We start from the raw sequence: 14,638 nt of genomic DNA on the forward strand, positions 1-14,638 counted from the left end.
TCTGTAAAACTAACAATGAAATAATGATAATTTAAAAAAAACATTTAGAAAGAAATATTTTAACAGATTATATAATGTATATTTAGTAAGAAACAATAACATAAACTGTATTTTAAACCTGGATAATTCAAACATCCTGGACATTTCCCTACCCTCAGGGAGTAGCCCCCTGATGAGGCCCAAGGGTGTTTGGGATTTTGATTCAATTCCTTCTTGTTCAAATTTCATATTACTATCAAATTTTATGTAGCTATATATATGTGTGTGTTCATTATTACTATGATTTATTATTTTTATAATGCCATTTTTCTTAGAAAACGTCAATGATATAAAATTAACAAAACATCCTTTGTGCCTTGAAAAATGTTTGGTTCCAAGTATTGCAAATTAGTGGGAGTTAACTGCATATATGAATCTATATTGAACTTTTGTACCTTCTATTTTAGGCTTGGAGTCACATACTCTTTCTTGAAACTTCTTTTTATAAAACAATGTTCTAATTCTTTGCTCATAGTGTATGATTCTATAAAAAATAATAAAATTTCAGTCATTTTATAAGACAAATTAAATGAAATTTGATAACACTTCAAGTATAATATATAGAAAAAGCAAGCAAATTACATTTGTATGTGTCTGGAAAAGTAATGAGAATTCTATCTAAAATTCATATAAAGTTAGAATAGAAAATTTGGTTAATTTCAAGTTTCTAGAATATTTGCTAGTTTTATTTTCTTCTTAGCCCTTGTAATACAATTTAGTAACTCCAATGAGTTAAAAAAAAATGTTATCTACATTTACCATAAGCATCGTCACATTTCTACCAATGATCTCCATTTTACCAAAGTAAACAGAAATAACTTTGGAGATACTTCCATCTCTCAGATTTGGGGAGTCTTTTCATGTCTTGCCATTCATGATCATATAAACCAGGGGCAAGGTTGTCAAAAGGTTAATCTACATTGAGTAATTGATGTACATAAGATTTGCACAGCAGCTTTACTTTCATAATGAAAAATAACAAACAAAAAATATCCTTCTTGCTTGAAACATACATACTCGAAAAGTTTTTAAACATTGTCTTTGTCAATGTTTACTACACAATATTACCTTCAGATGGAAAAAGCATAACCTTCTGACTGTATTTTTGTATGCATGTACATAGATTGATGAATTTTTATTTCATGTGTTATTTAATAGTTATAATCTTAAGTGCTAAACTGTTGCTTTTCCAATATTTTGGTTCAATCTTTTCTATCACCATCAAAGATCTGTCTATAAAAACCAATGATTAGTACAAGTAGAAGGACTACCCTTTTAGAATTAATCTTTTATCTTTCATGATTTACAAAATAACATTAAAACTTACACTGATGAGCCAAAACATTATGACCACCCAGTCAGTAACCCGTTGTGCCACCTTTGGCCTGCAAAACAGCTGCGATTCGCCTTGGCATAGATACCACAAGCTCTTGGTAAACGTCTGGAGATAGATTGTACCCAATGTTAATGCAGCAGTCACGCAAAGTTGATATTTTTTGACATGGGGGTGTTTCAGCTCTGAGCTGCCTTTCCATGAAATCCCAAATGTACTCGATAGGATTTAAATCCGGTGAACTTGGTGGCCAGGGCATTAATTGGAATACTTCATCATGCTGCTGGGTCCACTTCAACTCAATTATAGCCCTGTGACATATGGCATTATCCTGCTGGAAGATGCCATTTCCAGTAGTAAAGACCGACGCCATGTACGGGTGCACCTGATCTGCCACGATGTTCAGACAGTCTACAGCCTTCATGGTATATTCTACCACAACTAAGAGTCCCACAGCCTGTCAGAAAAAGTCCCCCAGACCATAATAACGTCAAAGATAATAGAACTAGTGAAGATTGGACACTCGACGACCGGTTTTTACGCATGGCAAGGAAAACAAGCGTAAGTAGAATGAAAACTGGTGCTTGAAAAAAACTGACATTCAGAGCTATAGCCGCCAAGTTGAACTGGAGATTCTTGGAATTGGCGCAAAGGTTACAACACTAAGAATTCTTAGAAAAAGTGAGGAGAAAGGACGGGGATACTAACCACCGGTTTCAGTTCCCGCGACAATGATAACAAAACCTAATTGATTCCAGATTTCCTACGGAATCTTGAAACTCAATTTACATCCTCTTCCCATTCTTTTGAAAATCTATTTAACGGGACGCTGATTAAGCGGCGATGTGTTCTTCATAATGCCATAGAAAGTCTAAAGTACAAATACGTTTGGAGTGGGCTGTCAAAAACTAAAACTAAACAAAATAATTTTTCTACACGCCCCTTTAATTCCAACGCTTTTTCTTATTAATGCTTTAAGTTTTTGCGAACAAACAAAAAAAAAAAGAAAAAAATATGATGTTGTGAACTACTAAGAATTTTTTAATTTTAAGTTCAAATTTTTTCTTCTTGATCAAATCAAACTGTGCCAAAAAAAAAAAAAGATGCAGTAATAGATCAAATATCAAAATATATTTTAAACAAAAATCTTTACTCACGTGTATTGGCAACGATATGGTTGATGGCAAGCATAGAGCGCAATTTTAATTCGCTTCTTGATTATCACAACGTGGAAACGTTGTGAAAGATGCGGCAAACTGCATCATTTGTGACGCCATTAAAACCACGCCTTGTTTGAAAAATCGGACATTTAAAAAAAATAATTAAAAAATAAGTGTTGGGAAAATGAAAGTATTTTCTGGGTCCAAGTTATAGTTTTTGCTTATTCTATCGATTTCAGTGACTACAAGTACTACTTTTGACTGAAGGAAACCACCCCATTTGTTTGTGAAAATTAAATAACCACGTCAAACAGACTGAATTGCAGATTACTGCAGACTCGTGTTTCGGCGTTACAATGGACGGCTTTCTCAATGCAAAAGAAATAAGCTTTTGGTTGAAAAGACACCCGACAAAAGAAACCTAACCATTTCTCCGATGTTTTTTCAAACATAAGCTCATTTCTTTTGCATTGAAAAGGACATTCATTTGTAACGCCGAAACACGTATCTGCAGTAATCTGCAAAGTGTGCTATTTGGCGTTGTTATTTCTCATTTTACTTTTTGCACATAAGTATTTATTTGACTTATAGTTCGTTTTTTTTAACCCAATTAATATACAAAGTAAAAGAAAAATAAATTGAAATAGAAGAGATCTAAAAATTCAAGAAAGTTACATTAAGATTTAAAATGAATCAGTTTTGTAGACATTTTTTTTTTAACGAGAAATAAATTTTTAGGTAAACACGCATTTGTCTGTGTGTCTTTTAACCCAATCTCCTCTGGATTAGGAATGTCTCAGGTCGAAACTGGTCTCGTTGGATATCGAACATCCAGAGAAAGCCATTCCGCTTTGGGCTTTCAACATCCAGTCTTGAGAATATCATGAACCCTGTATGTCCCGAGGACACCAAGGAGTAAGCATTAAAATTACCAATCGTTACGCGCCACAAGTGGCGAGCGGAGGTTGGCGAACAAAACGAGCAGGGAGTGGAGCCCCCTAGTACAAAATTAACAGGAGTGAGAATTTAAAAAATAATTGTAAATTCATTCAATCTAACGAATTTGTCGCCCACTTCACAGTGAAAATTGAAGGGAAATCTTGCGAGATAAAAAATTTTAAGTAATGTAGTCGATGACTGAGAAGTTTTTTAAACCTTATCAACTTCTGCAAAATAGTGCAGCGAAGAGGAGAGCAAGCGGGGGGATCATCCCGGGCGCCAAAATATGAGACGGCTCCATAAATTATGGGTTTCCTGATATAATAATGGTATACCTGTGTATAATAATATAGTTTACATTTGAGAAATTTGTGAAAGTAATCTTTGTAAACAGTGGCGTAAATAGGGATTGGCCGGAGTAACTCTCTCCAGGGGCGCAACAGCGAACGGGATGGAAGTTTCAAAACGTTATTCCCAAAAAAAATTTGATTTTTTAAAACTATTTCATAGACTTTTTTTTAGAAAAAATAGTAAAAATAGAACTAAGGGAGTGTGGGGGTTAGTTTGAGACCCTGCTCATTGGATTTCTTGTTTCTACTAATGGTTTTTATCGCGGCCGTAATTTGAATTCAAGACCTCAAAATTCAAATGAATGCCAGGAAGAGTGTTTCGAATTTATATACTTTGTTACAAAAGATGGCTTGCTTTGGCATTTTTCGCACTTTACGACTTCAATTTGAAAAATTTCCTTCGCTTAGAATTACGATTTCGTGAAATTTGAAAGGAAAACACACGCACACGTATGTACATGAATTGCGTAAATGTTAATTAATTTGTTGATAAATCTAATTTGGAAAAACATATTTTTAAGTTTAAAATTTCAGTTAACATTTTGAAAAATTTCATGTCACGCAACCCCGTAATTGTGGATGAAACCTACTTTTTTTTTTTTTCTTTTTAATCACAAGACTTTCAAAACTATTTTCATAATTCTATACTTACGCTTGCTAACATTAACTCCATACCGAACTGCCTTGCATTCAAATTTCAAAGGATTGAGTTCATCTTCAGGGTGTAAATCAGTATTTCAAAGTGCAGTAGCCGTTTGCGTGAAATCTTCCCGCGTTTGTCCACAGCTTTGCTTATCTGCCTCATTGTCACCAATTTTTCTTTGTTATCTCCTATTATTGTCCTTTCTCCTTCGCAGCCGAAGACAGCGCAGAAGCAGGGGCAGAAGAGTTTTTCCTACCCTGGGCTTCACACAAAAGAATCTATAAACTCTTATCGTCGACCGCACTAATTTACTTCCTTCACAAAAAAACTTCTTAGGTGTTCTCATCTCATAAGAACATTGTCAAGTTAAGAGCCTGTGTCGAATTGAAATCCCATGTGGTGGAATAGCAGAGGAACTTCCAAACTACTGAATCCGATATTAAAAAAATAGCAACACATCAGTCACAAAAAATCATCTTGGAAAAATGTGCTGCAAAAACGCGAGAATCATGTTTTTTACATTTTTTACTCAGAATGTATCAAGGAGCTGAATTTGGCACATCTTGGTAACCAGATAATAGCCTAATCAGAAACTTGGGGCCCGGTCCTTGGAGAGTCCCCGGCTCGAAATCGGTGCAGTGTAAGTTTTATAAGAGTTTGGGGGGGGGAGGCAGGGGCGCTCACAGGGGGGAGAAGGAACACCTGTTGGTCCGAGCCTGAAGAGGGCCCAATATTTTTATGACTAGGGGTGAAAATACGGGTAAACAATATGGAGGGGGGCCCGAAAAAGTCATTTGTGATGGGCCCCGAAATTTCTGTGCACGCTCCTGGAGGAGGGAAAGTCTACCAAACTGATAAGGGACCTACCTGCCTTGACCCTGGACGACCCAAAATTGAATTTGGAAAGATAGCAGAAAGTCCTATTTAAGGGTCTAAATTTCAAATATGCTTTGTAGTTAATGAGAACTAGAATTGCTTTTTCTGTGTTTCTTCAAATTTTCACTCGTTTCATAGTTTCAAAATTCAGAATTAAAAAAAATTGTTTCTTTTCCTTTACTGACATGAGAAATTAAAAAAAAAGAAAAACTTTCTTCTGTTTTACGCTACAAAACGTTCCGGATTTCTAGAGGGGGGGGGGGGGGGTTGATGGTCAAATTCTTTTAGGAGTGAGCGAAATACATAAAGTTCGGAATAACACATTTGAATACTGATAATCCGGTAAATATAGAATTTATAGTCCCCTTGAATAAGCAGTAGTCACCGTTTTAAATAATTTATCTTTGTATAATATAAAAAATTGAAACATTTAAGTACTCGCTCACGTTCTTTTTGAATCATTTATTCCTATAACATATGCTTTATTTATTTATTATTTTGTTTTTTATCATTTTATCCTGAAAATGAAATTTTTTTCTTCGAAATTAATTCAAATATTAAAATGCTGAAATACCTGTTGTAACAAGATTAGTTCGTTAAAAACGCATTCCTGTGAGATTCGTTTCATACTTTTCAGCAGTATAAGTGTTGCATTTGTCCCAAAGAGCCGATGAACAAAGTTTCTTAACTGTACAGTTGCAAATAAAAATAACTCATGAAAGGTAGGCTAAATAAAGGGAGGAATTATATCTACGTTTACTGTTACAGTAGAATGCAACATTTCTACGGCTCAGATACCAACGCTTGGGCGCTGGGATGGATGGAGAATGAGAAAAAAATCTATTTCTATTGCTTTATGTATCCTAATTTAATGAGATTTATAACAACAGCAGTTTGATAATTTTAATGATTATTATTAGTATTTTGTTTCACTTTTTATTTATTTTTTGAAAAACCTTCGCCAAGTCATAGGACATAACATGAAAGAACGAAATTAGGTTACTAAACTTTATAATGAAGGTATCCTTGAATTCTATGCCATGAAAGGAGGAATAAGAAAAAAAGTCAATTGGTTGTCGATTAAAGATCCGATTCGACTGAATGTAAGAAATTAAACATAAATAGAAGGAAAATAAAGAACCATATGTAACTGCGGATTTCAGAAATAATTATTATTTAAAACATTGTTTTTTCCAGTTGTACTTAGAAACCTGTCGGAAAGATAAAGCACGCAATAGAACACGATTTCTTAATAGTAAGCACAAGAATCTTACGAAGTAAGTCGTGTTATATGCATTAAAAAAATCATTAACATATTCTAACAAATATGCATCAAAAATACCTAAAATATTAGCGAAAAATTAAAAAATATGCATTAATAATACTTTAGTTTCGTCGATAATTTTATCTGAACTGAATACAAAATACTTAGCCATTCTATTTTTAAATTATTTGTTATTCACGCGATCCAGGGCCGGATTTGGAAGTGTGGAGGCCCCGGGACAACGAAGGAGTGGAGCCCCCCCCCCCCTTTCTGATATATCCATAATAATATTATCTTGTGCAATCATTCTTTGTAGAAATACCAAAAAAAAAGAGGATATTTTGTAAAAATTTTATTGTGGGGGCCCCTTTGCTGTGGAGGCCCCGGGGCAGTTGCCCCGCCTTCCCTCTTCTAAATCCGGCCCTGACGCGATCAATATTCGGTATTAAACAGGGGGATACGAGGGGAGAGTCATGGGGATCATAACCCTTTTCTAACCGTCCGCAGATTATAAGCCCACGTTGTGTTCAAACACTTTTTCCTTAACTTAAATACATTATATTTTCATCTTTTTCTTTCTGCTAGTTTGACATCTTGAACTTAATTGTAATGTAATACAAGATTTGTTGACATGAAAAAAATAAAAATTATAATGTGAATAGAGAAATTATAAAATTTATAAGTTAAAAAATTGTGACAAAAATGAAAATACATCTCTGCATTCGCTTCACAAAGTAAATAAATACAAAGTCAATGAATTAAATAGAAATAAATAGGCAGTAAAAAAGGAAAATAAAAGTAAATAAAACAGCAAAAAAAGAAATGAGAAAGATCTTTGCATCTTCGTAAACAGTCTGTTATTGATACAACACACTTCTGTGTTCCTTTTGCTTATTTATTTGCTTTCATTTTTTCTTAATGACCCTCTCTGAGGCTTAAATGCCCATATAATTACCACCCTTCGCCAGAGGGAGGGGAGAAGAACTGATTCAAACACGGCACACGGCGCACGACGCACAGTGGCTGAACTTGGCGATTAATCGCTGCACACAGTATAAAACATTTTTTCCTCCAAAATTCAATCGCCAACACGCCTGTGAAGTTTTTTTTATGTGCTCAACGACTTTCATTGAAGTGGGAGAAAACGCGAAAGCATTGATTTCTACCGGAGTGTCCAGTCTTATGCGAAGCTATATGGTCTTTGATAACGTTACCATCAGCCTGTTTATGACCAACGGTACAAGACGGGAGCAACTGTTCGCCTGTAAGACGGCGAACCATGACACAACCATTCATGTGATGAACGAGAAATTGTGATTCGTCGGACCAGACAACTCTCTTCCAGTCATCCAAGGACCAGTCTGGGTGTTCTTGGTCCCACTGTAGGCGTAGTTGGCGATGACGATTGGTCAATAGAGGCACACGAGCAGAACGTCTGCTGCGACGTCCCATATCCAACAGTGTCTGTTGAACTGTGTGTTTGGAAACACTTTGACTCACAACTGCATTGCAATGAGCTGTCAGTTGATCAACTGTCTGCCTCCGATTTTGCTTTACCAAGCGGCCTAGTTTCCGATGTCCCTTATCTTTGAGGACGTGCGGCCGTCCCACACCTTTGCACCTACTTTTGGTTTCAACGTCCCTTTTCCACTTTGCATAAGTACTAACAACGACAGATCATGAACAACATACCAATCTTGCAGTTTCTGAGATACTTGTTTCGAGTCTTTGGGCCATTACAATCTGCCCTCTATCAAATTCGCCGAGATCCTTTCCCATAATTCGTAAAAGAAAGTGCTCGAATGAAGCATGACCTTCTCCAGCCTCAGTTATACACCAACCCCACTTCATCATGTAGTCTCCATGTCATCCAGACCAATTCTTTGAAAAAGTTAGGGGTGGTCATAATGTTTTGGCTCTTGAGTGTAAAATCCTTTTGTCTTTATAACAGTGCTCTTTATGACGACTTTCATTTATAATCTACTAGCAGTACCTGCAAGACGATGCCCGTTTTAAAATTTAAAAGATGTCTGTTACATTTCAAAAAAAGCCAGCCCCCCCCCCCCCCCGATGTGAAATGATCATTTTTCTTGAACTAAGTTTCTTTGGAATTTAAAAATATTCGCCAAAATTTTAAATTAGATTTACAGTTGCTTTAAAACTCTTTAGCTAGTAATGCTGCTTTTTCTGCAATTTGAAATGTTTCACCAAATAAACAAAAAAGACATCAAACAGTGTATCTTTCAAATGTAAAATTATTCCACAACTCTATTATTTATTGCCAAACTTGCCCAGCAACCACGCTACTGTAACCCAGTGTTCTGATTAATTAACTATCCCATCCATCTAGAAAAAAAATCTCCTGTGGGACATTGAAAATCGCTGTCAGAAAAAAAGAAAAAGTCGTATATTTTATCCGGTTAAAAACAAATCAAAAGTTTTTTTGGAATTAAAAATTCTCCAAAACATTGAATTACATTTACAGTTACTTTAAAACAATAATCCTATACTGGATTGCTCAGCGCCTAATACGCCAAGCGATCATGCTTTTGTCTTGGAAGTTTTGTCTTTGGCAATAAAAAATGGTTCACCAAACAAACAAAAAAAGTATAATATCCCATAAACAGTAGTTTTCAAATTGTAAAAGATTCCTGCAACACTATTGTTTATAACCAAATGCACCAAGTGACCGCGCTACAGTACACAATTAGCAAGCGAAGTGAACTCCGGCCGATAAGTGATCCAATCTTTCTAATGAAAACATTTAAACAAAAAATCCTCAGCAGAAAAACAATGCAATTAAAAAACACAATACATCAAGGACAAAAAGGAAACCTCGCACCCCGCATGTAAAAGAATTCAACTATAGAAAAGCTATTGTTAGAAAAAAGGGAAAAAAAACCCTCTAGAATACCTCCTTCTGATGTCCAATAATCAGTAATCATATTTTTCAACTAAAATTTGTGAACATCCTTTAAAAACCTAAATACAATTCTTTGCAATTCAAAATATTTTGCCAAACAAACAAAAAATACATCAAAATTACACTAACAGTAGCTTTCAATGTTTATCGCAAAATTCACCAAGCGACCCTGCTACCATAACCCAGCCGATTAGTGAGCGAAGCAAACTCCGATTGATTAGTGATCGGATCGAAGAAAAAAAGGCATTTGATGAAAACGAAGCCCTCTCCCCCCCCCCTCTGATATAAGATAATCATTTTCTTTACTTAAAATAAGTAAACGACCTTTAAAAAAAACTAAAAACAATTCTTGGCAATTCAAAATGTTTCGCCAAATAAACAAAAAAGACAATAAATTACATTACCAGTAGGTTTTCAATTGTAAAATAACTCCGCAACACTTTTGTTTATCGCCCAAACTCACGAAGCGACAGCTGAGTAACCCCGTAACTAGCAAACAAAGCAAACTTTGGCCAATAAGTGATCCAATCTTTCTAACAAAAATTCCCCAGCAGAAAAACAACGTAATTAAAAAACACGGTACATCTAGGACTTAAAGGAAATCCTGTACCCTGTCTGAAAAAGAGTTCAACTACAGAAAAGCTATCCTTTGAGAAAAGGGAAAAAAACCCTCTTGAATAAAAAAATACCCCCCCCCCTTTCTGATGACAAATAACACTAGTCAAAAAGAAATGAACTTTTGTATGCATCCTGGTTTTAAATAGTCAATTTCTACTAATTTTGGGTTGAGAAAAACAAATATGGTGGTGGATTTTTTTTTATTAGCTCTTGTTTTCAAGATCAATGATAGCCCACTGAAGAAAGATGCACAGCAACCACACACTGATCTAAAGGTAATGTTAAGGGGGAAAAACCCTGTTTAATTATGTTATTAAATAGGTTCTATGTTATTACATAATACTTTTTTTTTTTTTCGAAAGCAGTGGTTGCTCTCGGGTTATTGTTGTAAAAGCTTCATTTTCAATTGCTTTTTGTACCTCAAAGAAAGAGCATTTCTTGTAACAGTTCAGCAGCATTTGGTGAGCATTAACTCAGCTCAATGACCCTGATAAATGCATTCCATTGTAAAGATATTTTTAGTGAAACCTTATTTCATGCACATTGCTCATAATTTTAGTTTTTGAACAAAATATCCTGGAAGAGAAGTGAACAAAATAGAGTTTCAGAGTATCAGAGTCATATTATTCATCAATGGTCACAGAACTTCGGCAGGGATTGTTTGATCAACTGTTTTTAGTTCCAGTCTTCTCTGCTGCTTAGAAATACTTGTAATATAAAATCAAAGGCTGCCTGGGTGTTTTTTTTCTCCACTCACAATTCCCCCCCCCCCAAAAAAACACTCATTTTCACACCTATTTGAAGGGCCGTTAAAAATTCTCTCCTTGACCTTAGCTTCAATATATACCTCTCTAAGGTATTGGAAAATTATCTTTGTTCACAGCTTTTGTGAAGTTCTTCATTATTCCAGCAGAATCAGCATGGGTAGAAGCAGATATGGGTAGATCTACCTAGAACTAAAAATTTGGCTGATTTTGGGCATTTCTCTTTCCAGAATTTAAATTTCTTGAAGCCCATTTCGGTTTTCATACAGTGAGAATTTTTTCTATCCCAACCTAGGGTCGAAGATTAGAGAACAGCGAGTCCCATGGGGGGTGTTTCTATCTGCCAGGAAAATAGAGCATTATTGAGAATTCACTATCTTAGTTGGTCCTGTATCTTTAAAACTAGAGCTAATCTCACTTTTTATGGTGATTTTCGTGTTTAGCAAGGCAAAATACTTCGGAAATAGCTATTTTTGAGCCGGATGAATTTTTGGTGTTGACTAGTGTAATCAGTAACCATATTCGTTAACTAAAATGGGTGAACACCCTAAAAAAAACCTAAATTTTTGCAATTTAAAATATCTTGCGAAATAAACAAATAATCCGCAACTCCATTGTTTATCACCAAATTCGCCAAGTGACTTTCAAATTAAAAAGAAAATCAATTAACATGTATACACAATGAATTTATTTTCAGTAATAACAGTAAAACATCTGTAAACAATAATGACAACAGTGCAATTACCAAATCAAGAATCCCCCAGTTGCACTATTTGAACTCATCCATACGCCTAAGATGATGTCACTGTAGAAACACAAATCAAAGTTTAGCCTTAAAAATTGGCTCAATTAGAATTGCTTATATCCCCTGTTCTAATTTATTGAGAGAAATAGATCAAACACGTTCTTATTCAGAAATAAAAACCCTTTCCAATGACATATGTTAGGGGGAGGGGGATTTTTTACCCCCTAATTAGATGAAAAACATGAAAGAAAAAAAAAACGCAAAATTTTAGCTTAATTAGTTAATTATAAAAAAACTAATTCAAAATTTAGAATTTGAGCTTTGAGGTGCAGACCCCTGGGGTATGTTCGTATTTTCTGCCAAGTTTCAGGGCTGTAGGTGCTATGTGGTCTTCGGGACATCAGGTACAAAGAAGGAAACAAACACCGTCTGCTTTGTATATTTAAATAATCTAGGCTGAGTATTTACAGTAATTAAGTGACTTCATTCAAAGAAGAGTTCACAAAACAGTATTTTACTGGAATTTTCCCAATAAACTACAAAATCTTTTTTGAAATTTATGATGAAAAACGTTGCCCAACAGTACAGAAAATGTATCCTTTATCTTAAATTTAAATCTCTAATGGCAATACTAATGGCAATGTACAATAAAAATAAATATGTTGGCATATTTCCTGATATTTAAAAATATAACAGAAATCCTTACTTGCTTATTTCGAACAAGAAACGGTCAGCTCTAGCCATGCTGTCTATTTCCATGCTATGTTCTTCCAGTAAAGCTTTTTCTTCTTGACTAGGCATGAATTTTAGGAGCTGATGGATAAAATCGATTTGAAAGTGAATAACAAACAAAGAAACAAATTTCAATTTTTCAGTGAACAAAAATGAAATATTCTATATGAATGCAAAAATCAACAGATTTGAAACCAGCTCTGTCATTGAAGTATAGAATAAAAATGAAGAAAACTGGACAATTATAACTAAAAATTTTCAAAGAGAGGAAAAAAAAGTGAACAAATTGATTCTCTTAGTTTTCAAAGAGAAAAATGATTCTCTTAGTTCTTTAAGATAAATTAGACATAGTACTAGCCTTTTATCTGGTTCCCTAAAATAAAATATGCATATTGTGTAGGGAGCATTTCAGTTAATATGAACTATTATTGCACAGTAATAATTTTTTAAAAAAGGCATCTAATAATTAGGACAGCAGATTAAATCCTATCAGACTTACAAAAAGCTTTTTATTACACAATGGTCCCTATTTTACAAGCGGACTTCAACTAGTAGCAAACCTTGCTGTCTGAAAACTTATTGAATAACAAAAGATCCCATGTTTTTCTCTTATCAGTTGCTGAATATTAGAACGAGAAATTCCAAGTACTTTACTGAAATACACGTAATCTGTACTAATATTTTCATATGTACTTTTTAAAGGCATAGACATAACGCAGACAACATGTTAAAAATTAGCTATTAAAAGTTACTTTGGTCAACATCATACATTTTTAGGACTCAGAAACTAAAGTATGAACTTCTTGAAAAACTAGGTAAGGGGAAAAACAGATCTGCAAAGCATCTTTATAGCCAACAGTCATGTTGACAAGCTCTTTTAACCCTTAAACGGCTGCGATGTAAAATTCCGCTGTTAGATAGACTGGATGAAGGAATTTTAGGTTACGGCCACTTAAAGGGTTAGAAAGGAATATATTTTGAATCTATCTATGATAAAAACAAGCTGACATTGTAGAATATGTGCACAGACTTGGTCTGAAACAGAGATATGCTCTTTAAATAACGAGGCATTAATATAATACTGCATTTACTAAATATATTGAGATCAGATTTAAAAACAACGTAAACACATTACTGTTTCTAGTATGAGAGACATTTGTTATACAATATACCTGCCTAGCTTTACTTTATCAACTAAGAAAAATGAAGTTTCTATACCTGAGGCAGGTAATAGCATTCATTTATGAAACAGGTTTTTATACTCTTGAGCAGTTTTAAAACTTATCAAAAGACCACAGTGGAAAACAAAAAAAAAATTCTTAATGAGCAAATGAGCATATACTCATCTTAGATTGAGAAAAAAGCAAATATTGACACTTGTACATGCCTCAATAAATGCCGAAAAATATGTAGAGTTTTTCGAAGCACTAATTTTTAAAGTGCAAAACTTGGTGTAAGGTCACATTCATCATGTTTTTTTAAATATAAATTATGATCGTAATAAACTAAGCATTATACATGTAAATGAAAATCAGCTACATTTACAAAAGCAAAAGTCAAGATAGCAATTTTTTCTACCTGTTCAACCATATCTTTTGGTAGTAGTTCTTTGTTATCCATGCTTAAAATTGCTTTGCATATGTCTTCATTAGACAACCTCAATTTCGACAGTAATATGGTACAATTCTGAGCTCTACGGCCATCTATTACTGAAAGTTCCCTTGATTTAACAGTTGCTTTTGTTACTACTGCAGGAATATCTTCCTCAACAGATCCATTACACTATTAAAGGAAAAGTAACTTATTGAGAACAAAGATAAAAATTATATGTAACATACAAATATTGTGAGAAACATAACTATATGAACATTGTAATACATTCATTTCGAATATTTCTATAATACACTTATTAAATACAGACATTCAATACAGTTACGAAAACTGAAATTAAGCAATGCTAAAAATGGGACTTTATATTCATTAATGCTTTGAAGTGACTGTAGTGGCACCTATAATGATTTATAAAATACTTAAGCATTACAAATTACTTTTTCAGAAAATGTATTTCAATGACAATGATAATATTGGGGAAGGTAGTTGACTTAATCTTCAAAGTTTCAAATTTCATTTGCATTTTCAGATAAATTGCTGAGAGATTAATTTCTACCTCATTACAATAAAAGAATCCTTAATTGTACACAAAAGCAACTTTTATAATCAATATTTCAGCCCACTGTCACAGAAAAAACATG

General features: G+C 34.1%; 1 protein-coding gene across 1 annotated transcript in view; it reads right to left on the reverse strand.

The window, feature by feature from the left end:
• The window catches only part of LOC129218484 (disheveled-associated activator of morphogenesis 1-like), a 58,243-nt gene that overhangs the window by 15,528 nt on the left and 28,077 nt on the right, over positions 1–14,638 (reverse strand). Inside the window, exons 16-18 of the mRNA XM_054852769.1 lie at positions 13,965–14,168; positions 12,361–12,467; positions 435–523 (exon numbers count right to left, since the gene is read on the reverse strand). Of these exons, the coding sequence (XP_054708744.1) occupies positions 435–523; positions 12,361–12,467; positions 13,965–14,168 (400 nt within the window). The remainder of the gene's footprint in view (positions 1–434; positions 524–12,360; positions 12,468–13,964; positions 14,169–14,638) is intronic.

Source organism: Uloborus diversus, chromosome 3 (assembly GCF_026930045.1).
Source record: "Uloborus diversus isolate 005 chromosome 3, Udiv.v.3.1, whole genome shotgun sequence".
Classification (NCBI taxonomy): Eukaryota; Metazoa; Arthropoda; class Arachnida; order Araneae; family Uloboridae; genus Uloborus; species Uloborus diversus.